The 26,579-nt window shown below is 36.5% G+C and overlaps 1 protein-coding gene across 5 annotated transcripts in view; it reads left to right on the forward strand.

Moving 5' to 3' along the window:
* Positions 1–26,579, forward strand: part of LOC150077021 (protein numb-like) — a 352,380-nt gene that overhangs the window by 261,774 nt on the left and 64,027 nt on the right. For all 5 annotated transcript variants that reach the window (XM_090386519.1, XM_090386521.1, XM_090386522.1 and 2 more), the window contains one exon: positions 18,899–19,035. In XM_090386519.1, the coding sequence (XP_090242645.1) occupies positions 18,899–19,035 (137 nt within the window). The remainder of the gene's footprint in view (positions 1–18,898; positions 19,036–26,579) is intronic.

Below are 26,579 nucleotides of genomic sequence, written 5' to 3' on the forward strand. Positions count from 1 at the left end.
ACTTAATTATAATTGTATCTAATACAGTGATAATTAATTTTCAGCTTTTTTTTTTTTTAAATGCTAATCATTTATAGGAAATTTCAATCGCCTAAAAGCTGTTTTGATATATTGCCACCTTGTTAGAAGGTGGACATATGACAGATCAGCGTAGGCATGGCAAAACAATTCTGATATAAAGTTTTAGTATTGAGAGTGAGATTCCAGATGGTAGTAGAAGTATTATAAATACGTTGATATTATGAGAAAACACCATACACCCATTTGTTATACTGTGCATACAAAACCTTGGTTTGTATCAGAGCTCAGGACCCTCCTAACTACAAATTATGGGCTACGTCTACTAACTTTTTTTTTTTTTTTTTTTTTAAACTTTAATCTTGATTTTCTCTAATTCAATTTCTTATCATTGAAGACAGTCTTAACATAACATTGGATTTTAAAATGAATGAGGGAGGCCTGTTCTCCCTTATAGTTCAAACATGAACAGGTGACACAATCTGAGACAACAACAGAAGATTGGATCTCATGAATTTTGCCTTCATGAAGTCCAAACCATCACAGCCGGTTGTCAAACATTGGAATAAATTGCAGTCTGGCTAGGTTTAAAGCAGTATTCTGTTTTATTTTAATTATTATTATTTTATTTATTTACTTATTTTTGCTTGATGCAGAAAGAAGTTTTCTTTGAATCATTTGACTTCAGTACTAATATCATTGGTGACGTTAATGTTCATAACTCTAGGCGATAAGATGCCAAAGCATTTGCTGCTACCAATGAATTAACATATTATTCACTTATGTACTATTTATTTATTGATTTCAAATCTGAGACACAGAAAAGATATCTATAGACATGCAGATCTTGAGGTTTAGTAACAATAATAAATAATGGTTAACCAAATGTAAAGAAAACATTTTTTAAAATAGTTCAAATATCAGAGGCTTTGAAGTATAAACCAGTATCCATATATATGAATAATATGCACAAATATTTAACATATGAATTTGTGTTAAATATTTGTCTAGTAGCATGCACATTGCACAGCATTGTCAGAACATGAAGCAGGGTCCTCTGTGGAGTATGGTAGACCAGGCAAAGGATATTCCAACAAATGTTTCAAAGTTTGGATGGCACTTAAATGTGTGATGCCTGGGTAGGCTGGGTTTTTATCAAAATTAAGCTAGATGCCATTCCAAGAGATGTGCAGCAGCCTGTTAGCACCTTTGTTTTTAAGGTGGAACAAACTGAGTTTTGTTCTGTTTGGATTTGCTTGGAAGGTATTTTTGTGATATTACTGGCCAGTGTTGATTGGCTCGGGTCATGGTGTTTTCAGTGGTTTGAACTGTAGCCTGGATAACAAGAGTCAAGTTTTCTGTATACAAAAAGCTCCTGGTCCCTAGAAAAATAGGCTGGTCATTTATATAAATGTTAAAGAGTAGAAGAGCTAGAACGTACCTGGGGGTAGGTCATTTTTCTGGAGCTGCCACCTGCTTCTTTTCCTGGCCAGATCAACAAAGAAGTGTCGATTCTCCAAGTGGTAGTGGATTAAACATGACAAGTGAAAGTCCTTGGTGAAGCTGTAAATGTTGTGCAAAAGTAGGTGGTGGTTAACTGTGTCATAGGTGGCAGAGAAGCACACAAAAGCAGCCTCACTGATGAACTTCTACTCAAAGCCATTCTCAATAAATTAGTCATGTTCAAGTGGGATCTGCCTGGTCTAAATTCTTCCTGTTCAGGAATTAAGATTTTATCGATTTTGGGTTGGATTCTATTAAGGATAAATTTGCTGATAACTCTTGAAGAGACTACACAAAAGGAAATGGGCCTATAATTCTTAACATCATCTGGCATTTTTCTGTGTGGAAAGCTACAATCCTTTCATCATTCTAGATCTTTTGAATGGCTAAGGTCCTTAGGCAATTGTTATAAAGTTGTAGGCCCTATAATTTAGCATTTAGGTCTGTAATTCAGTGCCAAAGTTAAGGATCTATTCATTGCTGGCATTATCCAAGCCAGCTGCTTTGCCTGTTCTCAGTGATTTAAAAACCTCATCTAGTTTGGATAGTATGAAATTATGTCTAAAATTGGAGGTTTCTTCTCCAGAGGTGTATTATGTATTTATTTCAGCAGTAGCTTTCTCAGGTAATGTTGTAGCCACTTAAAAAGGGTTGTCACTAAAAAGCTTCACATAATTTTCATATTCTTTTTGCTGTTACTTTGAGAGTTTGGGCGATTACTGAGTTCAGCAGCCTTGTGGAATAAATTTGTTAGATAATTACATCAGGTTCTGTAGGAAAAGTGGTTGGGATTTTGGTTTAGGTGGGACGGTCTCAATTACTTCCAGTTTGGAGATGAATCTATGCGTTTGCTTTTTTTGAATTTATAGCTACATCAAATAGGAGAACTGTGGTTTAATTGCTGATTGAATCTGAAGCAATCTGTGTTGAATAAGCAAGTTAGGCTTCAGTAAGCTCTTAATGCAACAACATGCAATGTTGCTGCTAACAGAAATGAAGTCTGAGTTGTAACCTCCTTTCCATCTTCCACTATTGAAGGATGGGGGGTAGCTTAAGGTTGTAGATTAAGTTGAGGGAGAAATCCTTAGTCCACCTTTCTACACACTCTTCATCTGTTGATTCATAGCACAGGAGATATTTCTGCTGTTAAAGGCTCCAGTGATGAACAGGAGCAGGATATTGACTTAAAAGGTCATTGAATTTAATGTCAGGGGCTTCAGAGATGGTAAAAATACTAACATCACCCAAAGATAATTTCTGTATTAACCTTATGTCAAGCAGGTGGATTTGATATCAAGATCAGATTTTGCATAGATGGCACTGCCATACTTATGATGTGGGTGCTTTAATAAATTTCATGCCTGGTATGCATGGTCAGTTAGAGCTGGCCCCTCTGTGTGTGTCCTGAATACATAGCAGATGACAACTGGATTCAGCATATAAAATTAGCTAGGAGGTTTTGCTTAACACAAAGAATCTCTCAGTATTAATTAAAATGGTATTCAGTTCAACAACATACCTATTTATAAATAAATATATACAGTATTTTTTTATACTCTGTATGGCCAGGAACTGAGTTTGAAACTTTTACTGTTTTTATTACGTTAATAAATCAGTATAACAGCTGATAATGGGTTGTGCAGTTTTTGTGGCAGCATACAGACCCTATTTCATAATGTGTGTGTCATGTGTACGTATTTTGTCCTAGGATCACAGCAAACTCTCCTAACCATACTCTTCTATTATCACTTCTGGATTTTTAAACAACGGCATAGGTTGGATATATTCCCTACTCCTGCAAGAATGTTAATAAAAGTGTAAAAAGAGAAACATCGATAACTCCTAACCCCCCCCCCCCAAGCTTGTCTGTGTTTCATATTGACTATATCCCAGTGGCTGATCCAGAAAAAAAATGACAGGAGGGGCACCACTTTGTGCTGCTGCTGTTGTTGTTATAGGGGTTTGATGGTGCATAAGCTGCTTTGGCTACAATGCACCTATTCATTTATTTATTATACAGTGTAAAGAAATGAGAATTTTTTTTTTTTTTTTTTTTTTTTTTTTTTAAGTCAGAAATGATTAAAAAGTCCAGTTTGCTTTAGTAGAATATTTGCATTATCTCCAATGAGATTCTTCAAAGTTATAGGTTTACCAAGATTAGCCATTCTGTTCACAGCTAAAGTCTGAATTACTTTGAAGTAAACATTATGCACGACCAAACTGCATGATGCCTAGAACTAGAATGGCGATCACATCAGCATCAGTGTTGCCAACTGTAGTCAGTTGAAAATAGGTGAGCCACAATGCAAAAATAGATAAAATCCTATGTTAACAGTGGGAAAAAAAATTATTTTTGTAGTTAAAGGGAATTTAAACGATTGGTGTATATTCTCCAAAAAACGACAGGGGGCACGTGTCCCTACCCTGAATCCGCCGCTGCTATATTCTGAATATAGTGACTATGCTACTGTCACTTAGACAGCCTGTGGAAATAGGAGTATATACTCACCCCGATACCCTTTTATTTGATAATCAGAAAAGTGAATGAACCATTGATATGGAACATTTTTTGATATTTCAGCCTTTTACTTTGCTTTGATAAGGTAAAGTAAAAGTCTGAAATTGGTAAATCCTAGGAGTTACTGGATTTTGGGCTTTTACAGTAACATACACAGCATGTTTCAGTTAAAAGGCACTGAGGGTCTGTCTTGCTTATTTTTTTGGATTAGGCTATTTATTGTCTGGGCCTTTTTGCTATATTTTGGGTGAAATTTTTGAATTTGATGTTAAAAATGGATTAAGTATTACCATTTAGATTGTATAATTTCAAAATTAAAATTTTGCCTAAACAGTTGCTTTTTCTCAATATGAGAATTGTTCCCTATTCTTGATTTAGTCTAAAAAAATCGTAGTTATACCTCTGGAATAAAATGAAACACATGAAAACGTCAATCATAGAATAATGGGTTAATTAGTTGGTTGTATATGGTCTTTGGTTTGCAATTCACTGCCTCAAAAGGAATTTTTTACTCAAACAGAGTGCATACCAGGAGGTATTGTCATTAGTAGTAGTAGTAATGGAGGCATGTGATGCAAGAAAGCAAGCGTTGAGCTTAAGTAGCATCAGCCAAAAAAAAAAAAAAAAAAAAAAAATTCGCACATCCATTCCCTCTAAAAGCTTGTCCAGTTTCTCCTTGAATTTATTTAACTTATCAACTTCCACAACGACAGATGGAAGCTTGTTCCTGCAATTAACCACCCTCTAGCTAAAGGCAAATTTCTGCACATCTATTCTACAACTATCTTTCTTCAATTTGAATTTATGTTCCCTCAGGTTCATAACCTGAGCAATTAGAAGAATCCCATCAGAATTCAGCGTGCTCAACCCATTCAAAGCCTTATACACCTCAATAAGATCACCTTGCAGGTGCCTAGCTCCAGCAAGTTGCAGAACTTCAGCCTTTTTTGGTAATAGGACCCCTTCATTCCCCTCACCAATCTTGTTGCCCTTCTCTGTACTTTTTATTATTATTATTATTATTAGCTACATGGTGTAAGGAAGCCTGAGGCTTATGCTGCACCAGCCAAAAAAAAAATCTTCAGTTACGCTGAGAGAGGAAGAGAGAGAGAGAGAGAGAGAGAGAGAGAGAGAGAGAGATGATGTGCAAATACTTCCTGGCATCATCACACTCCCATGAATTTAGAGACATCTCAGCAGTCATCAAATAGAGCCATTATGCTCCAGGTTAAGCTCTTTCAAAAGTCTAAACAAGATGTTTCCATGAAATACAGTTGAGATTCTAAACCAATCTCAAATTGACTGTGACAATAATGCACTTATAAGGCCTATAGAACTGCTACCTTTCCAAGCAACTGTTATAGCATCAGCAAAAAAAAAAACAAAAAACCCCTTTTGATATCACATGCCGAATCAGCTCTTATAGTTTTAAAGTTCTTCCTTGAGTTTATTCAAACTACCCACTTCATCAACACCAGACAGAAGTTTGTTCCAACTGCCCGTTGGCTGAAGGCAGATTTCCACACATCGATTTTGCAACCATCCTTCCTCAATTTGAATTTATGTCCCTTTTTTCTAGTAAATGTGACCTTTTGTTCCTCTTAAGGAGTCTTCATCTGCTAATAGAATCCATGAACCAGCTCTTGTACCCAGGGCTTTCTTTCCAGCCTTCCCAAGAAACGGCACCGTTTCTTGGGAATGTTGCTGTTCCCATGGAACGGCACCGTTCTGGAAGTTTAAAAAGAATTAAAAATAAAAAATTATTTAAATTTAAAATATATTTTAAAAAAAATTATTATTACTAATGCCATTGGCACTGATTTTCCAAAAATTGCCTGGGGAGAACCTCTGAATCCCCCTCTTCTTTTCTAGGGGGAATTCCTCAGCATTCCAGAAGTTTATATTTTGCAAAAAAAGGGAGGGGGCTTGCTTGTACTTACAGGCATGTTTATTATAGCAGCAGACTATTGTGTAAGCACTCGATCATTTTATTATTCATTGTATTATAATTGAGTTACCTCTCTAGTGCACTGTACTGTCAAAGGGGTGAATCCTGTGTCTTTGTGCTGCTGGTATTTTCGAGGCCATGTTATGTCGGGGAGCTGGGTATATCTTTGCTGTGTGTACACCATATCCAAAAATTTCATTGCTTTATACATGTCTCTCTCTCTACTTTTACTTTACTTCTGAATACACCATGAACAATCAAACTAATAGAACAAACGTGACTGCAAAATGATCTAAACCTTCCAAAAACTTCATTTATTTCACAAATATACGTGGTCTCAATGATGCCCATTTACACTTGCAGTCTGCCAAGCCCCACTTACTTTTCTGACAGAATCCCAATTTTCAGTTGCCTCACCACTGCTCATCTCATTCCAGTTGTCCTAATTATTCACATTATTATCTTTGGTGTATGCCTGCTCTGAAATTCCCTGTCAGAGACTTAGTAATTTGGCTCCCCTTTTTGATTTTCTCTGTGTTAAAATCTCTCTGCCCTTTTCTGTCAAATTCATCTGCTGCCTCTCTTGTTCTCCCAACTCTGCTAAACACTTGGAACTCTGACTTCCTCTTTTTGAAACTTTATCTTCTCCAGTCCAATTTTCCTTGACGATTTTAATTGTTCACTACTACAGCTGGCATGGAGGTCATCTTCACTATCAATTCCCTCTCCTTCCTACTTCACCCCCACAGTCTTCAGCTTCCCCTCCCAGTACTTTCTCTTACACAACATTTGCCCCACACATCCAAACTTAAATTACAACTAAATTTTGCCCGACCTTTTAGGATCCTAGAATTTGTCCTTTCAGCATGCAACCCCACACAGTGCTCTTTAACAAAATTTTACCTAAATCAACCATGATCATTTCAACCTTTTTTTTTTTTTTTTTTTTTTGTACTTACCACTGAAATCCTAGGAAAGTAGGTGGTAGTACCTGCCAGAGTATCACTTACTGGTAATACCTGGCTAGCCTCCACGTGGTGGGAGTATGGGCAGTGTCAGTTCCCAATAGGGGCTTGGCGGCCAATAAGCCAGAAGAACAATGGGCACAACATCTTACACGACGCACGCACTTTTAAATCTCTGGCTTGCCAGTGTTTTGTTTCCAATGCAATGTACATACGCAGAGATGGGAGAAACCCCAGGTGCCGTTTTTGACCCGAGTATACCTTATACTCCAGCTGGCTTCCATTTTCTAGTCACATGAACCCAGCTGGTCAAGATGCTGAGGCTTTTGAAATTACTAATGACCTCATACAGATTGTTCATTTACCAAAATACCAGAAAATCCTAACCACACAGCCAACATGCTTGATCTTCTCACAAATGACCCTTTTAACTACACAGTTGAGGTAAGTGGTCCTCTAGGCACCTCAGATCACAACTTGGTGATAGTCTCTTCTCCAGTGGAGCCTTTCTCTTGTGGCCATTCTCAACCTCATGTTGTTTGGCACTGCAAGAATGCAAAATGGGATGATCTATGAGATTTCTTTTCTTTTCCTTGGTCAGATTACTGTTTCAAATCTTCTGATGTCGATGTTTGCTCAGATCATGTCAGTGAAATTATTCTTGTAGGGATGAAATCTTTTATTCCACACTCCACCTTAAAATCTCGTCCTTTATCTAAACCTTGGTTTCCCAATAAATGTGCTGATGCGGGGCTGGGAAATCTTTTTAAATGGTGGGCCAAATAAAATGTCTGTGAGGTACGTGTGGGCCAAATTTTTTTTTTTTTTTTTTTTTAGCTTTCCACGATTTTAGGATTATTAAAATGGTGTATAACAAAAAAATTGCCATAAACAGTTATGTGCTATTTATTGTAATATTTATACATATTCGTACATATAATTAATTTTAGTAATAAGAAAAACGAAATAAGAAATCAAGATAAATTCCGAAAACACAATTATAAAAATGAAATCAAATTATTATAACTTCAAAGATTTTATAAAACCTTAGTAATCTTAGATTTTCAATTATGCATTGTGATTTCAATAAATACCTTCATAAAAATAAAATGGTAAATCCTCTCCAAATTATTTATCCTTGTCTTTCGATTATTCACTGACACGATACGCTTGTACTGTAATCACATTCTGCAGAGCTTGAGGGTCCGGGAACCACTACTGACCTCAGGCTGTGCCTGCTTGTCAGTGTTGCCAGAATCTATACATGCTTGCTGTTTGGTAACACTGCTGCTTACTCAAGTCATGATATATGGAGCAAATTCAAACAATTCATTAGACGTCACACAATCAAAATGTTAAACAATTTAATAATGCAAATATAATAAATTACAATAAGCATAATTTCATGATATATATATTGAAAACGACTGCGGACTGGATTATGCACATTCATGGGCCAGAGGTTGCTCACCCCTGTGCTAAGGCTGTTCAAGATAAGAATGTTGAATATCACAATCGGCTTGTATTCAAAGCTCCAGCTTCATTTTCTGCTTATACCAAAGCTCGCAACAATTGTACAGCAGTTTTTAATCAGTCCAAACTAGATTTTGAACAGGCTAAGAATAGAAAACTTGTCTACTGGTCTCTTGCCAAAGCTATCGGCCACAACTTTTGCCCATCTCTGTTCCCACCTCTGTCAAGACTAGATGGTTCTATTGCCACTTCAGCCAAAGATAAAGCTGACTTACTAGCATCCTACTTTTCTTCTAACTCTTCTTTTGACGATATTGGTAAATCACTTCCTACCATTCCCAGTGTACTCACTCAGTGCCTCCTAATCTCTGTTACAGCCATGAACAGTGAGAAGGGGTAAACACTATAAGCATTAAACTAAATTTACTAACTACTAAATAATGAATATATACTGAAACTATTAGGAATATATAACATGATCAAATAATGTGGATGGAGGTTTTGCTAGTCTATTTGACTGCTGTTTATGCCTTTGTAAAAAGATTTTCTTGACACTTAGCTAGGAGTTTTCTTATTAGTAATTTGACTGGTTAAATCAATATTGAGAGTATTTACATCTTCGAAGTATCATTAAAGGTGTTGATATTTTTTAAAAGTGGGTTCTGCTGTACAAAGTCTTATTGATTGGGGTTAGGAAGGATTTAATTCTAATTGATCTGTGGGGAATATTCCATCCAGTGAGGGTCAGCAGTTCTAGGTAATCTTTGTCTGAATTATAGAGTAGCAAAAAGGACTAAATTGTTCATTGTAATTGAAATACAAAATTGCTCATAGGCAAGGCATTTGACAGTGAATATTCTTGATCTCACTGGTTCAAAGTTAGATTTAAAGAATGTCCAGCACAGAAACTAATATTCAAGAGAATAAATCTTATTTGAAGAAAGCAATACCAGACAACAGGTGAAGGTGGCATATAAAATGCTAGGTTTAATCATTTAGCCACAATGATTAAACCTAGTGACTAAATTAGAGGAATGAACTTGTTACAGCCCTTATTTTAGAGACCAAATTGCCTTGGTGAATTTATTGGCTAAATAGTTGCAGTGATGAGCAAAAGTAAGTTTGAAGTCATAAAGTACTTCTAGAACAGGCGCAATATGGCCTAAGCAGCCCTTGCGCCAGAAAACACCACCACCACAACAACTTCTAGAACTTTGATAAGGAGGAATAGAGATTTAGACAGTGAGATTTAGAAGAGGTAATTGGGAGATTAAAAGAGTTAAAATAGGAGACCTCTTCAAGTGTGGAAAAAAAAAAAATTTGAGATTTTACAGCTGCAAGAGGATATGATAATCTTGACATATGCATAGGAAAGGACATTCATATGACAGTAACAGTAAGGCTGGGAAAAAAAGAAGAAAAAAAGCAGATAATGTATTGCCTTGAGCAATGCTAGCTGAAATAATGAAGGCTGTTGTAACAATCTAGACAGGTTAATAAGGGTCCTAGAATAGAGATTTTCAAGAAAGCCTAAACGATCTTATAATAGTCCTTCAACAAGGTCAAGAGCATTGTTATGCAAATGACATTGAAAGCAGGGTTGAGGTTAGTGTATGTGATATCAGCTTGTTTTTTGCAGTTTAGTGCATTAAAAATCAGAAAGTTTGTAATAAGTAAATTTGTGATTGTCAATCATTCAGAGATTAATAATGAATGTAATCATAATATAGAGGAAAGTCTGTTTAGATAACATTGGACAAATGCATCATTCAAGTAGTTTAAGAATGGATTAGAATATAGATATGGGACAAACGTGTTTTTGATTTTGTGGATTTTTACATTTTGGAAATAGTAACAGGTTATACTTGGCCAATTCAGGAGGAAAGAAGTTAGTTGACAGAGCTGTTTTGAAGAAGTGAATTAGAATATCAGGTAAATGTTTATAATGAAGAAAGAAATTATCTGTGTTGTCTTTAATGCCTTCCAGAAATAGGGAATTAATTGCAATTTTTACCATGTCTTCTTTGGAGAAATATATATAATTCAAAGTACTGATTGGAAAGGGATTATCCTTGAGATTAATAGGAACAGCAATCATTTGGTTAAAACCTCGTGATGTGCTCAGTCCATTATCTAAGCAAAACCATAACAGGAAGGAAAAACTGCTCTTGGAATAAATTATTGAATCGGTTTTAATTTTTGAATTTATATAATTTGAAATTGTACCTCTCTTAAGTTTATTAAATTCTTTCCAAGGTTGAGAAAGCATTTGATAATCGTGTTCAGAAGAGGAATATTTTTATGCTCTAAAATATTTTTGTTTTAATTTAGGAGTCATGTATAACTGTTGAGGTCTGCCATGCCTTAGAGAAGTTTGATGAGGATTAAAGGTTTGATGCAAAATGTTTTGCTGTATGCAACATCTAAGAGATGGGGTAGAACACTGTTTTTGGTTTAAATATGTAACATGTTTTTATACTTTTTGAGGAATTTTTAAAATAGTATATATGTGCCAAAAAAGAGACTTGGAGATGGGTCCATGATCTGACCTGAAGTGTATAGAGATAGGTCAGCAACATCTATTTCATTAGTATAAATTCAGTCAAATATATTGGTACCTCTTGTAAAAGAAAAAATAATGGGTCTTAAGGCCATTGAGTGACTGGCTGATTAAGAATGGAAGCATTTAATTTTTTTGAAGTAGAATTAACATGTTAAAATCCCCAAAAGTAATAATCAGATTTTGTTTGCATTCCTTTTAAGTCCAAGTTACAAATTCTGAGCAGATATCATCAGTTGAATTGGGGGAAGATAGACACCCAGTGGTATCCATAAAAATTCATTGTAATTGCAATCTTAAATGAACATCTTTAAAACTAGATGATGGGCATATGTTTTTTGTTAAATTTTAAGTCACCTTTTAATGAATTATAGTTCCTTCACCTCTTTTCCTGGTTCTTGAGCAAATGGCTGAGTTGTAATTAGCTAAGTTTAGAATGAGAAATTCATTTTGATCCTTAGAGGTACTAACATACAAATTGAAGGCTTGGGATGGTTTCTAATATTTTCATTTTATTGCAGACGCTATGAACACTTTGGAGTAGCATTTTAATTTCCATGGATGTACTAGTGGTGAGAGTATTGATAAGTGGGGAGGTTCTATTGTGGCATTGCCCAGCATAATATACATTAGATTTTTACCATTAAGATCTTGTGCTTACTGAAGTGGAGATATCAGAATGAGAATTTCGAAGTAAGCAGCTTATCCTTGCAGGAGGATTAGATAAATCTCTAGATTTATTTGATGGTTCCATGAAGTTCTTATTGTGATTTGGAGAAGAGAGACTTTTAGAAGCTGATATTGATGCATTGAAGTGTTTATACTATAGTGCTTTGTCCAGATTTTTTGCCATGCAGTTGTTTCATAATATGAGGCTCAACTAATCTGTAAAATATGCTGAGATTGAGCCAGAACTTTTTCTTTCAGAACAAGTAGACTTTTCTTGCATATTATGATTACGGGGGGGGGATTCAATACCAGCATCCAAATTGATAAAGTCGTGTGAATTTATGAGACGAGGCTGATGCCTGGTTGGTGAGCAGACCGACTAGTACTAGAAAAAATGGCAGTGTGTACTGTGTGTGTGTGTGTGTGTGTGTGTGTGTGTGTGTATATGTATATTTGTATATATATACTATCATTGAATTATATTAAATATTAACATAAATTAAATTATAATAAAGTGAATAAATAAATAATTAGGCGTTCATTAGAGGCAGCGACATGCAATTCCTCCATATGAAGCTGAAGTACATCCAATATTTTAATTTAATAAAATAAAACATAAGCCAGTAGTATGGCAAAAACTGTAGAGCGAAAATTAACATAAAAATAACCCAAATAAACAAACGAACGAAAAAAGATAGACATAATAGTAGCCCGATAACCCTTGTATAATTTCGAGTTTTAAATCCGATTAATAAAAACTATACAAATTTTAGGATAATGCCAATTATATAATAATTTAGCAGTACCCCCCCCCCCCCCGAGAGGTACCAGTTCCGAAAGACGTGAAATATCACCAAAAGAGGGTTAAAGGAACTACCAAACGATAACAAAATCAAAATAAATGAAAATAAATATAGACTGACCATTATGCCCCATATCGACAGAGGACCACGAGGCCAATAATGGTCATGGAATCGCTGCATTTCAATCGCTATACAAATCGTCGCCATGGTAAAAAGATCGAAGTACCAATTCACCCTCCCTCCTCCGATCGATCCACCAGTGCAGAGGATTTGCATGGCGGTGGTCCTTATGCAGCGAAAAACAAACTATAAAACAGACAGCACTCTAGAGCAGAGCCACACCACTGACATACTGTAAGCTGAATCAGCTTATATAAAAGAAAAAGGAAAATAGATGGCGACACAGGCATTGCTAAATTAGCATATCGACCCATTACTATTGAATTATATTAAATGTTGACGAAAGTTAAATTATAATAAAATGAATTTATTAATTGGATTTAAAACTCGAAATTATACAAGGGTTATCGGGCTACTATTATGTCTATCTTTTTTCATTTGTTTGTTTATTTGGGTTATTTTTATGTTAATTTTCGCTCTACAGTTTTTGCCATACTACTGGCTTATGTTTTATTTTATTAAATTAAATATTGGATATATATATGGATATATATATATAGTAGATATGGCAAATAGTTAACAGTTGAAAGGTAAAATATTCAATTGTGAAGGTGATGCAAACAGTGGAAACTATAGCAAAAACCAAAAAATCAAGGACCTAATAAAGGTGAGAAGAGCTGATTAATGCCATCAATGTCTAGATAAAACATTACATCAGTCTTAATAACTATGAACATAGTATGAACGAGTAGGTGGTAACTAAGGGATGTGATATCAATCCTAGCTGACTTTGGTCCATGGTATAACCTAGTAGGGAAACATATAATTGTTATAGGCAAAATAAAACAAATAAATAAGGATAATTACTAAATTCCCATGTCAAGCCAATTGCAGTATAGATTGGTGGATACACATTACAAAGGACTTTATCGAGGGCTAACCCTTGCAATGTTTTATTTTATTTTGCCTATAACAATTATATGTTTCCCTACTAGGTTATACCATGGACCAAAGTCAGCTAGGATTGATATCACATCCCTTAGTTACCACCTACTCGTTCATACTATGTTCATAGATATATATATATATATATATATATATAGAGAGAGAGAGAGAGAGAGAGAGAGAGAGAGAGAGAGACATAAAAACAGTAAGCCATTGCTGTCTAGTACCACCTAACTTTCCCCTTTATTTACATTACTTGATTTATCTATGCTACCCTACCAGAAGTTATGGTGCTCTTCTAAATGAAGGAAATTGTGTAACTAAAATGTGTACATATTTTAGTCTACAAAATGTGAAAAGCAGTTAGTTTGGTATTTATTTTAAATGTTTACACCGAATGATGAGCACACAAAAAGAACTAAGACTTGCAGAATGGTTGGATGAGTATTCGATTTAATGTGGGGATGCTATTACTCGGGAATAGCATCCCCATATTGAAGTCAACAGTTGGCAATATGATGAGGAAATGGAAGTCTGGAGGTAATGTCATATTTAATGTTCAATTAAAATGCTGACAACAGGAGCTTACTGGGCCTTGAGACAGCTGTTACTGTTTTTTTTTTTTTTTTTTGATTTGGTAGTTGTTGGCGCATCAGCTTCTGTGGCCATATTGCACCTCTCAAGGTTTTTGCAGTACTTTGATCCAAGCCCGAGGCGGGAATCGAACCCGCGACCTTTGGGTTGCCGGGCAGGTACTTTACCCACTCGGCTAGCCCGGTCGGCGCTGTTACTGTGTCTTATCTCATATCATCATTGGACCCTAAAGAATCTGGAGCTTTGTGTAGCCACAAGCAAACCTGCCGGTGTTTCTATGACACTATGTAAGCTACTTGTCATAAATTTCATGGAAGAGTTGCAGCCCATAAGCCTGTAATAACAAAACCAAATGTGTTCCTTCAATTGACATGTTACAGAAATATTTTTTATTGGTATGGTATAGAAATACATTATGTTGCAGAAACATAATCTATTATAGTAGAGAAATAATGGTTCCTATAGATGACAAGTCATGCTACTAGCTCATACATTCTGATGAAATTGGGAGTAGTTATGGTCTGGGGCTGTTTCCCATGGTATGGACTGGGTCTCCTGGTCACAGTGCCGCATAGGGCAATCAGTGTTGCTGCTTATATCAGCTGAACATTTCTGTGTGTCTTCCATTTTACCAATTTTATGGAAATGGTTGTTATACCTTCCAACACAACAGTGCCCTTTGTCGCAGTGCAAGGATTGTAAATTCAGCCACTCCCCGGTTTACGTAACACTCGACTTATGGAAATTCGACTTTATGTAAATTTTTGCCGGCCAGGGCAAACTTAAAAAAAATCAAAAAAAAAAATCGTGGAAACGTATTTTGTATCCCGTAGGAATAAATGGAGATATCGTAATGTGAACCTAATAACACATTGTTTTCACTATATAACTAAGCTATTTATCTCTCTAAAAGATCATTTTTGTAATGAAAACTGCACTACACTTTTATCATTATCATATGTTCCGTTATAAGAATCAATTTTGAATGCCTTTGTGATATTTTTCTAAAACACATTTCTGGAGGTCACTACCATAAAACAATTTGCATTTTCCGGTTTATTGGGCTTTTCTGTTAGTGCAATCTATTATAAACGGGTAGTAAACTCCATCTTATTGCATTTGTGATGATACTGATAACTGGATTTGTGTGGGTTTTTACATTATGGTGAAATGAGTTCCCCTTCACTGATGGCGCCTCCATAGCCAGGTAGGAAGGAGCAGCAGTGCGTAGCAAGGTCAGGGAATGACCACCGCATATCCCCGAAGCAATATGGCCTTAGTTGCTAATGCTCCTAAAAACCAAATAACCCTTCGCTGAAATCTTCAATCATATAAAAAACAAATTTTCAGAATCTTCTCTTCATTCCTATTTACTTATTACAATGGTGAAGGGAAAGGGATCAGCGGAAGGTGCAAGTGCTGGCAGTCTTAGGAAACTAAACACAAAATTGGTTTAGAAATGAAGATGATTAATTAAGAAGTATGAAGCAGAACAAAGTTTGTTATCTATTGCACGGAATTAGGTCTCGCTGCTTCAACAGTGAATACTATTTGTTGTTGTTTGTTATTTGGTTTTTAGGAGCATTAGCAACTAAGGCCATATTGCTTCGGGGATATGCGGTGGTCATTCCCTGACCTTTCCGCATCCTCCGTATTTGGTGGTCATGGGCTCGAACCCCGGTCTAATCAAGAAGTGGGTGCTTATCAGCTGGAGAGTTAATTCTGGCAACGATGCTCAAAAGGTAAAACTTGCTAACGTTGTGCCTGTCTCCTCTCTCTTTTTATAATTTTGAAATTTTTGTAATTTTGTACACTTTTGTAATTTTTCCTACATATGAGATAAAAAAATTTGAATAAATAATTATATTTACATGTTCGTTGAACATTTTCTTTTTTTTGCTTCGTTCAAATTTGTGAGTGCTGCATAAGCATTTAGGGAAATTCCAACACATAGGGTTACGCAGAACACAACCCTTATGTAAGTCGTGGAGTGTCTGTACATGGTTTTATGAGAATAATGTTAGAACATTGCATTGACCAGCACAGAGCTCCACATTATCACAATTGCACATCTTTGGTTTGAATTGTATGCAGAATTAAGATGAGGCCAAGACATGCCATTTCATTAGTGGAGCTCATGAATGCTCTAAGGTAGGAATGGAGCAAAATACTAAACTTTTTATTAAGAAAAGATGTACACTCTTCCACAATGCATCGAATCAGTTATGACCAAAGTTTGACCAACACTTTCTTTTGAATACACACAGGATTTGTTCTTAACTCTAGTGTCCCATGGCTTTGGTATGATAGCATATATATTAAACATAGATCCCCTCTCAAAATGTTTATATGTATGTATATATAGTTTGGATAAAATGATCAAACCTTCAAACTGTGTATTTGAAGGGTTGTTGGAGAAGTAAAGATTGAGTGTACAGTTAGGATTATTTGGTATTCTGATGGGCAAACAAACATGTTTTGTAAGGTCATTAGGAATTGCAAAAGCCTCAGCTTCTTAAGCAGCTGGGTCCATAGTACTAGAAAATTGAAGCCAGCTGGAGTTGTGAACATTAAAATCATCAAGGAAAATTATCTTACTGTTAGCAAAGTTAGATTGAAGAAAGTAGTTTCAAAGAAGGGAAATTGAAGTTCTGAGTGATAGTAGAGTTGGGAGAACAGTAGAGGCATTGAATGAATTTAACAGAATGGGGTAGAGTAAGCCACTGGAGATTAAAAGGAAGAGACTCCCAATTAAGAAATCTCTGTCAAAAAATGAACAAGTATTAGCTTTAAAGGAAAAAGAATCAGAGTGAATAATTAGAGCAACCAAGACAAATGCTAGTTGGGGCAATCGGTAATTAAGATTCTTTTAGAAAAAGTTACTGGGGATTGGCAGATTGTAGGTGGAAGTAGACATCATTTAGATTGTAACTGAGATCATGTATATTTGTGAAATGAATGAAGATTTTGGGAGGTTTAGAACTTTCTTTGCAGATGTTTGTTCTTTTAGTTTGACTCTTCATGATACATAAAGTCAATAAAGAGAAACATGTGAATAATGAAATTTTTCGCTATAGCATACACACAGCGAGGATATACCCAACTCCTTGACATAATGTGGCCTCAACAGTGCCTCCCATGTATGCGCGCGCACACACACACACATGCAGCTAATCGGTGGCATATCTAGTTATCATTGTAAAGGGGAGCACAGCGACCAGGTCCAGGTATCATCGTAAGGGAAGCATGGTGACCATGCTTTTGAGTTTTTTGTTTTTTTTTTAGAATGCTTCCTGCATTCTTTTTCTTTAATTTCAAATTTTTGGATGGGGGGGGGCATATGCCCCTTTGCCCAACCCTGAATCCCTGCAACTAATATTCCCTCAAGTCACTAGCTGACAGAATAGTGGCAGTGAGATTATACACTAGCCGATCTGGATGCTTCCTAGTGAATTATTAATAGGTTTAGTCCAGTGCACTATCTAGCAACTGGCCTGTAGATACCATTTTAAAGCTGTATCCTCAAAATGTATGTTGAATCGTGCCACATGCCTGTCTTATTCTCAAAAGATATCATACAAGATATCTTTTGAGATACAGGTTGCCAGAGCTTTACCCTGGAGACTAAACATGGGTTTCACTGCTTCAAGCCCTCAATAAGCAAAGTGTTGGTATTGCACTGATGATGAGTCGCACCACCTGGTATTGCCAATGTGTATTGTAGATGTCATGCTACACCTCGATCCCGTTGCTTATGTTGGTTCACACTTGGGTGATCCACTCTAGTATAATAGGTGCATTGTTTCAAACCTTACACTTGGAAGTATATCCAGGGTTACCAACACCATCATGAAGGTGCAAGCAGAGGATTTGGTTGTTGCAGAATGCCTGAACTTTGCCAAGAATCTGACTTCTTTCACTTGACTCACAGATGGGACTGCAACCTAAATAGTGTTTTAGCCCCTCATGGAGCAAGCTTTGCCTGGCATTCCTGGTACAATGCCTGTCACTACTTGTTTGTTTGTTGTTATTTGGATTTTAGGAGCATTAGCAACTAAGGCCATATTGCTCCAGGAATATGCAGTGGTCATTAACTGACCTTTCCGCATCCTCCGTATTTGGTGGTGATGGGATCAAACCCCGGTCTAATCAAGAAGCGTGTGTTACGCACTGCTGCTCCTTCCCACCTGGCTACGGAGGCGCCCTGTCACTACTTTTTAAGTTAACCTTGAAGTTGAAACTATGAAATTTTATTTTTGTGCAACTTTATGCTGGTAGCAAACATTAAATGTGAGAGTTAAATAAAGGAAACTTAAGCATCACTAATGGTTAGCCAGAAAATGAAATAGTGAAGATGTAAGCAATGGACATTTTGAATTGTTGGGAGGGGGAGGTGAAAATACAAAATAGCTATATGATATTCACAGTTTACAGAACCCCAGGGGCTCACATCTGGTATGGGCTTGGCACACCAGGGTCCTGAGCTGAATATCATCATTCTTCTTTCTTGGCGATTCCCTTTTACTTTTCTCTCTCTCAGGGTGACTCGGGAATTTTTTATTTTTTTGGCTGGTGCAGCATAAGCCTCAGGCTTCCTTGCACCATATAGCTAATAATAATAATCTCATATACTGATAATTCACGGCTGTAATTGCTTTACTACTTGCAAGAAAACAATTCAACAGATTAAAAGTTGTTTCATTTGTTCATTATTTTATTTTCAGATAGAGATATAACTATTGCTTGGATTAAGATTTTGGATTAAACAACTTTTCTTTATAGTGATGGACCGTTTAAGGAGGAGTTTAAGAGAGAGTTTTCGAAAGAAAAAGGATCATGTACCAGAATGTAGTAAACCTCATCAGTGGCAAGCAGATGAGGCTGCAGTTAGAGCAGGTACTTGCAGTTTTCAGGTGAAAGTAAGTTTCTTTTATGAAATTGTTTTGTGATCTGACAATTTAAATGTATTTCACGTGTGTTAATATATTGTTTAGCATGTTAGGTCTATAGCTTGTTTTCTCTAAACTGTATGAATTCACCTCCTTTGCTTATCATTATGAATATTTAGCATACCTGCTTCATGAAATCTGTTTATTCCTGCATATTGATGCTGTTCAAATATGATATACTTGTAGGATGTTAAGTCCATTTGCAAGGTTTGAATCACCAGGATGTGTCAAATGAAAACAAGATTTCAGTTGACTAAATTTAGTACATGTAATGCCATAAATGCAGATTTAGCAATTAGTATTAATCCTACTGAACAAAGGATGCATCAAGCCTTATTGTTTCTAGGTCTGATTATCAGCAGTGATTCATTATGCATTAAGAATCAGGTACGGCTAGTGGCAGTGATCGTAGTGTATTGATGTATTGTTCTAAGAAATAACTCCAGTCAAGGGTAAGAAAAGGACAGGGGATATGGGATTTTTTTTTTTTTTTTTTGGCTGATGCTGTATAAGCTTGCTTTCTTGCATCATTTGCCACTACAAATACTAAAAGTTTGTGATTTTTTGATTGTTTTGGGCTTAGCTGTTATTTGCAGGGCATCACTTTCTGCCAACTTCGGAAGTTTTCTGGGTTGTATTGTGACAGTTTCAACACTAGTCCACTTCCATTTGCAGATCACAATACAAATCATTGACATAGGAATCTTCGGTGCAGTTGAAATGACATGTACAGACCAATTGTGTATGTGGCGCCTTATTATCATTCTGTGCTGAAAATCTTACTCCATTGATCATGGCATCTTGCATTCAATGATATACAGGAATTTTTCTAGCAGGGATAAGGAGGTGATTATTCCCTTGTATAAGGCAATGGTCAGGCCACACCTTGAGTACTGTATACAGGTCTGGAGGCCTCATTTCAAGAAGGATGTAGAGCTGCTGGAACGAGTACAGAGAAGGGCAACAAGATTAGTGAATGGAACAAAGGGTTGCTCTTACGACGAAAGGCTTAAATTTTGCAAATTACAGTGTCTGGAGACTAGGCACCTGCGAGGTGATCTGATTGAGGTGTATAAAGCCTTGAATGGTTTGAGCATGCTCAATGCTGATGGGATTCTGCCTCTTGCTCAGAATAATCACCTGAGAGGGCATAAATTCAAATTGAGGAAAGACAGATGTAGGATAGATGTGTGGAAATTTGCCTTTAGCCACTGGGCAGTTGGTTGGTGGAACAGACTTCCATCCCTTGTTGTGGAAGTTGATAGCCCAAATAAATCTAAGGCCCAGCTGGACAGGTATTTCGAACGAACGGAGGGGTGAAGTGGAAGTGTGTGTGTGTTTTTTTTTTTTTTTTTTTTTTTGGCTGATGCTGCATAAGCTTGCTTTTTTGCATCATATGCCTCTACTAATGCTAATGCACAATCGTATTAATGTCTCCTTGAAGGCCTATGCATGTATTTAAAGTTGTCTGGCACATGGTGCTTGGGTATGTGACCGGTCAAGTGAGTTACATCCAGATATTAATGATAGGGCAGTGTAAAATCCTGCATTGGGTTAGGTACCTGTGGGTTGCCCTCAATGTGTGTTGGTTCTCAGGTAATTTTATGGTTTGCAGTTCCACTTTTTATAAATAATTCATTTACCATGCAACACAAAAAAAACAGAATTAAAAGGTTGAGCAGAATGGGAAAGGAGGACTGCAGATGATTTATTCGTTGTGAAAGATTGAAGCATGGAAAAATTTGACCCCCCCCCCCCCAGAAATAATATTTTATTTCTGTTTTAGTATTTTATATATATATCATTTATTTATTTTAATAAATTTATTTTAACCAGTTAGTTAGTTGTCGCTATAAACTTGTGTGGTATGCAACCCGAAGCACAAGGCCTGTTTTCCATTGGCCAGACTGCAAGCAAAATAGTGAAATGTGTCTAATGTAAACCACAATCCAAAGAGTAAAAAGCATAAACATAAATAAAAGTGTGTGTATGTGTACCGAAATTTCTAGAGACATTACATATTAGCCTAATAATAGTTAAGGTAAAGAGATTTGAAAATATAGTTAAAAGCAAATAGCCATAAGCGAGAGCAAGAGACTTCAGATAAAACTTAGGCAAAGTTACAGGCACCAGCTTGCAGTAAAAATGAAATATAAATAAAAAAACTAAACATTAGCAGCACCTGGAAATAAATTTTCAACCAGAATGTAGAAATTTCTGGAGTTATTTCCATTTGCTGCTGATGTTTAGGTTTATATTTAATTTTATTTAGTTTTTACTGCAAACTGTTGCTTGTAGCTTTGCCTAAATGTTATCTCAAGTCTCTCTCTCTCTCTCTCTCTGCTATTTGCTTTTAACTGTTTTCAAATCTCTTTACCTTAACTAGTATTAGACTATGTTATGTTTCTAGAAATTTCAGTTATCAATTCCAGTTTTAATTTCTTGTCTTCATATGTCAACACAAGCCATTTTCTAATAAACCTCTTTTAATTCTTGTAATTTTTATTTTCTTAGCCTAATTTTATTCTGATTTTTATTTATGTTTATGCTTTTTACTCTTTGTCTTGTGATTTACATTAGAAATGAAGATAAATGTTGCTATTTTGCTTGCAGTCCTGGCCTTTGGCACCTGATAAGAGGCAGGTTTTGCAAGTTGTGTGGCGACATCCTTATTTTATTAATTTTTTAATTATATATTTCTTGTTATGCCTATTTTATTAGTTATCTTCACTCTCTGTCTCCCTCATTTTCTTTCTTTAACTTAATTTTTTTTATATCACTATATACATATATTCAACTGACGATGATACCAACAGTAAATTCCAAGTGGGAAGCATTCAAGGAATTAATCGAGGATGCTATTAAAAGTTTCATACCTATTAAGAAATATTGTTCAAGGTTTAGGCCTAAATGGTTATCAAATGAACTGATGAGACTCGTGACAGAGAAGAAAAATGCATGGGATGCATATAAATTATCAAGCGACTCAGAAGCCTATGGCAGTATAAGCTAGTCTGTAATCAGGTCACAAAGGAGGTTAGGCGGGCGCAGGCAGATTACGAGAAATCTTTGGCAAAAGATGCTAAGAAAAACAGCAAGAATTTCTTTACTTATATAAACTCTAAAAGGAAGGGGATGAATCTGATTGGTCCACTTGATATCGATGGTTCGACTGTTGATGATGATCCTGCTCACATAGCAAACTAACTGAATGAGTATTTTGCATCTACATTCACACATGAGGAGTTATTAAAATTTGAACAAATTTGATAGGATATTATGATATGGTTACAAAGGAACTGGATGCAAAAAATAATTTTGATATCATATATTTGGATTTCAGGAAAGCTTTTGACACTGTTGCGCATGTAAGACTACTGTACAAATTGGAGGAGAATGGTATTAAGGGTAAGTTGCTACAATGGATAAAAGGATGGTTGAGTGGGAGAAGACAGAGGGTGGTAATTATTGGGTGCTGCTCTTCGTGGACTAATGTTATTAGTGGAGTCCCACAGGGTTCGGTGTTGGGTCCACTATTGTTTTGTATATTTATCAATGATATTGATGAAGGTTTGGCAGGGTTGTTAATGACAGTTATGGCAGTGTGCTACTGTAACAGGATCTAGATAATTTGGGCAGATGGGCTAAGAAGTGGCAACTGAAGTTTAACCTTGACAAATGCAAAGTACTGCATATGGGTAGAAGTAACCCCAGAGAAACGTACCAACTGTGTGGTACTGCACTTAAGGTGGTAGAAAATGAAAAAGACCTGGGAGTAATTGTGCAGTCAGATATGAAGTTTTCTGAGCTTTGCAGACAGGTTGCCAGGGCAGGTCATGGGGTTTTGTCAATGATATATAGGAATTTTGCTAGTAGGGAAAAGGAGGTGATCCTTCCTCTGTATAAGGCAATGGTCAGCCATGCCTTGAGTACTGCGTACGGGTCTGGAGGCCTCATTTTAGGAAGGAAGGATGTAGATTTGCTTGAACGTGTACAGAGAATGGCAACAAGATTGGTGAGGGGAATGAAGGGATCCTCTTACCAAGAGAGGCTTAAGTTCTGCAAATTGCAGTGGCTGGAGACTAGGCACCTGCGCGGTGATCTGATTGAGGTCTATAAGGCCTTGAATGGGTTGAGCACGCTGAATTCTGGTGGGATCCTTCCACTTGTTCAGATTACGAACCTAAGGGGGTATAAATTCAAATTAAGAAAGACAGATGTAGAATAGATGTGTGGAAATTTGCCTTTAGCCAAGCGGGTGGTTAATTGCTGGAACAAACTTCCATATGTCATTATGGAAGTTGATAGGTTAAATAAATTTAAGGAGCAACTGGACAGGCATTTGGAGGGAATGGTGTGTTTTTTTTTTTTTTTTTTGGCTGATGCTGCATACACTTGCTTTCTTGCATCACATGCCACTACTACTACATACTTAGAGCTAAGTAGAAAGATAAAACATCTGTGGTATTTCATATGCATCTATCCTATTGACGCATATGAAAGTTTAAAATAAAACATGGTATGTAGAAATTATTATTCTTTTTTTTTTTTTTTTTCTGTTTAAAATCCGGGACGACCAAACGGTCAGGAGTTCACAAGATAGACAGAATACAAGAAACAGCACCGTATTCAGCAGTCACGGGCTTGAAACCCGTCACTCAAGGCACGTGTACTTATGCACCCGCGCGCCTGACCACTAGGCTACGGCAGCCTCTATATATCTATAATCACAGAGCAGCTTAAGGATGTAAAGTGAAATATATATTAATTTAAGAATAAAAGTACATTGAAGAAAGGATGTGTTGTTTAGTAGCTAGGTGCCAAACCTAGAAGTTAATAGGAAAATATGAAGGATGAAAAAAGAAGGAAATAAAAGATAAGAGAATAGGAAATATAAAAAATTGCAAAAAATCAAAAAAAAATCAAGTATAAATTAATAGTTGGGAATTTAGTAATGTACAAGGAGGGTTAAGATTTAAATTTAAAAAAGAAAGCCAAAATTATAGAAACCAAAGAATTTGCAAGGCCTAAAGGATAGGAATATATTAATTCAATTAAAAAATAAACCTTAATCGGCGATCTATCTGTGACTTAGCTTTTTAAACCTTTGTATCAGTAGTCTAACAATAGGGCCAAGTCGATAGGCAATTGGCTAGTCAAAGAATTGGGCCTAGGTGCCAAGCGTTATAGTCATCAAGCAACTTTGTGCAATTTGAAAAGCAATTTCTCCAAACTACAGTTCATATTTAGTTTCAAAAGTGTTTTTCTTTCCTTTAAGCTAATTAAGGTATTTTGTCTTGCAAGTTGTAAGCTAATTTCAGACAGAAAAGCAACCTTTCTTTTTTCTATCCTTTTATTACTGGTAACTAACTTTATATTGTTTGGTCACTCTAGCAGTACTGTTCCTGCCACCAGTACTGCTACCCCCACCAACCCAGTTTCTGGTCCCCCACCAGGAACCAGACTGGTGGGGGACCAGAAACTGGGGTGGTAAAGCTAACCCCCCCAGGTCCAAGAGGAGCACAAAATGGACTATCCACCATAGAGCCATAGTGCTTTCGATGAAATGTACACCGAATTGGCCATGACCTCTCTCTCTCCATATGTTAATCAAAGGTGTCTTGAAAACTCAATTGGGATATCTAATAGAGACAACACAACCTAGACATTCCAAGTTCCAAGCAGCTATTAAAGCTAACTTTCATTAAGTGGAGTCACAGTCACTCCGCATACCACTCCCAACTCCTCCATGGGGGCAATAACTGAATGGGACCTGTTAAATATTTCAGAAGAAGAGATAGTTCGAGTTGCACAAGACTGTAATCTAGTCATAATGTGTAACATAATACAGTGGACCCCTGCTTTATGATTGGTTCACAGTATGGTCAAATCACTTTATGATGGACTCTCCATAATAAAATACCGCTCATTATATGATATGTAGTAAGTGCCTGTGATTGTGAATTGAATTTTAACATAACCTTACCTTACCAATTAACAAAATTAAATTATACGTGAAAAGCAGAATATTTTCCTCAGGTTAGCAAAATAAAAATAAATTTACCCTTATGTACATAGCTTAATTAATACTGTAATATATACATACTAACTAATTGATATTTCTGTTCCCTGACTCTTTTTTTGGGTTGTAAAATTTAAAACAGTAAAAAAGATAAGCAATCAATAAAAAAGAACACATTATGCACAAATTGCAACTAATACGATACACGCAAGGGAGATATGGAGTAACAACTTTACGAAGCTTAAAAAATATGAATGGAGACAAGATTCTAAAAACTTATGTTTTTTTATATGATTGAAGATTTCATGGAAGGAGAAACACATTTCACCATTATGACGCAAAAACCCACACAATTCCAGCTATCAGCATTATCGCAAATTCAATGAGATTAGCATTAGCATTAGTAGAGGCATATGATGCAAGAAAGCAAGCTTATTCAGCATCAGCCAAAAAAAAAGCACACCCACTACTCCAATTTCACCCCTCTGTTCGTTCGAAATACTTGTCCAGCTGAGCCTTAAATTTGTTTAGGCTATCAACTTCAACAACAAGTGATGGAAGTCTATTCCACAAACCAACTGCCCGCTGGCTAAAGGCAAATTTACGCACATCAATCCGACATTCGTCCTTCCTCAATTTGAATTTATGCCCTCTCAGGTGATTATTCTGAGCAAGAGGAAGAATCCCATCGGCATTCAGCATGCTCAAGCCATTCAAAGCCTTATACACCTCTATCAGATCACCTCGCCGATGCCTAGTCTCCAGACTCTGTAATTTGCAAAATTAAGCCTTTCTTCGCAAGTGCACCCCTTTGTTCCATTCACTAATCTTTTTGCCCTTCTCTGTACTCGTTCCAGCAGCTCTACATCCTTCTTGAAATGAGGCCTCCAGACCTGTATACGTACTCAAGGTGTGGCCTGACCAATGCCTTATACAAGGGAATAATCACATCCCTATCCCTGCTAGAAAAATTCCTGTATATCATTGACAAGACACCATGAGCTACTCTTGCAGCTCGTCTGCACTGCTCAGAGAACTTCATATCTGCCTGAACAATTACCCCCAGGTCATTTTCATTCTCTACCGCTGTCAGTGTAGTACCACAGAGTTGATACGTTGCTCTGGGGTTGCTGTTTCCCATATGTAGTACTTTACATTTGTCAATGTTAAACTTCATTTGCCACCTCTCAGCCCATCTGCTTAACCTTTCCAGATCCTGTTGCAGCAGCATAGCATCAGTAATGTCCTTAACAACCCTGCCAACCTTTGTATCGTCTGCAAACTTGGACATTAAGCTTGATATACCATCATCTATATCATTTATAAATACAGAAAACAACAATGGACCCAACACTGAACCCTGAGGAACTCCACTAATAACATTAGTCCACGTTGAGCAGTGTCCATTGATTACCACTCTCTGTCTTCTGCCACTCAACCATCCCTTTATCCATAGCAGCAATTTGCCTCCAATGCCACACTGCTCCAATTT

The sequence above is a fragment of the Mastigoproctus giganteus genome, chromosome 12 (genome assembly GCF_048544385.1).
Source record: "Mastigoproctus giganteus isolate SK-2022 chromosome 12, ASM4854438v1, whole genome shotgun sequence".
Taxonomy (NCBI): domain Eukaryota; kingdom Metazoa; phylum Arthropoda; class Arachnida; order Uropygi; family Thelyphonidae; genus Mastigoproctus; species Mastigoproctus giganteus.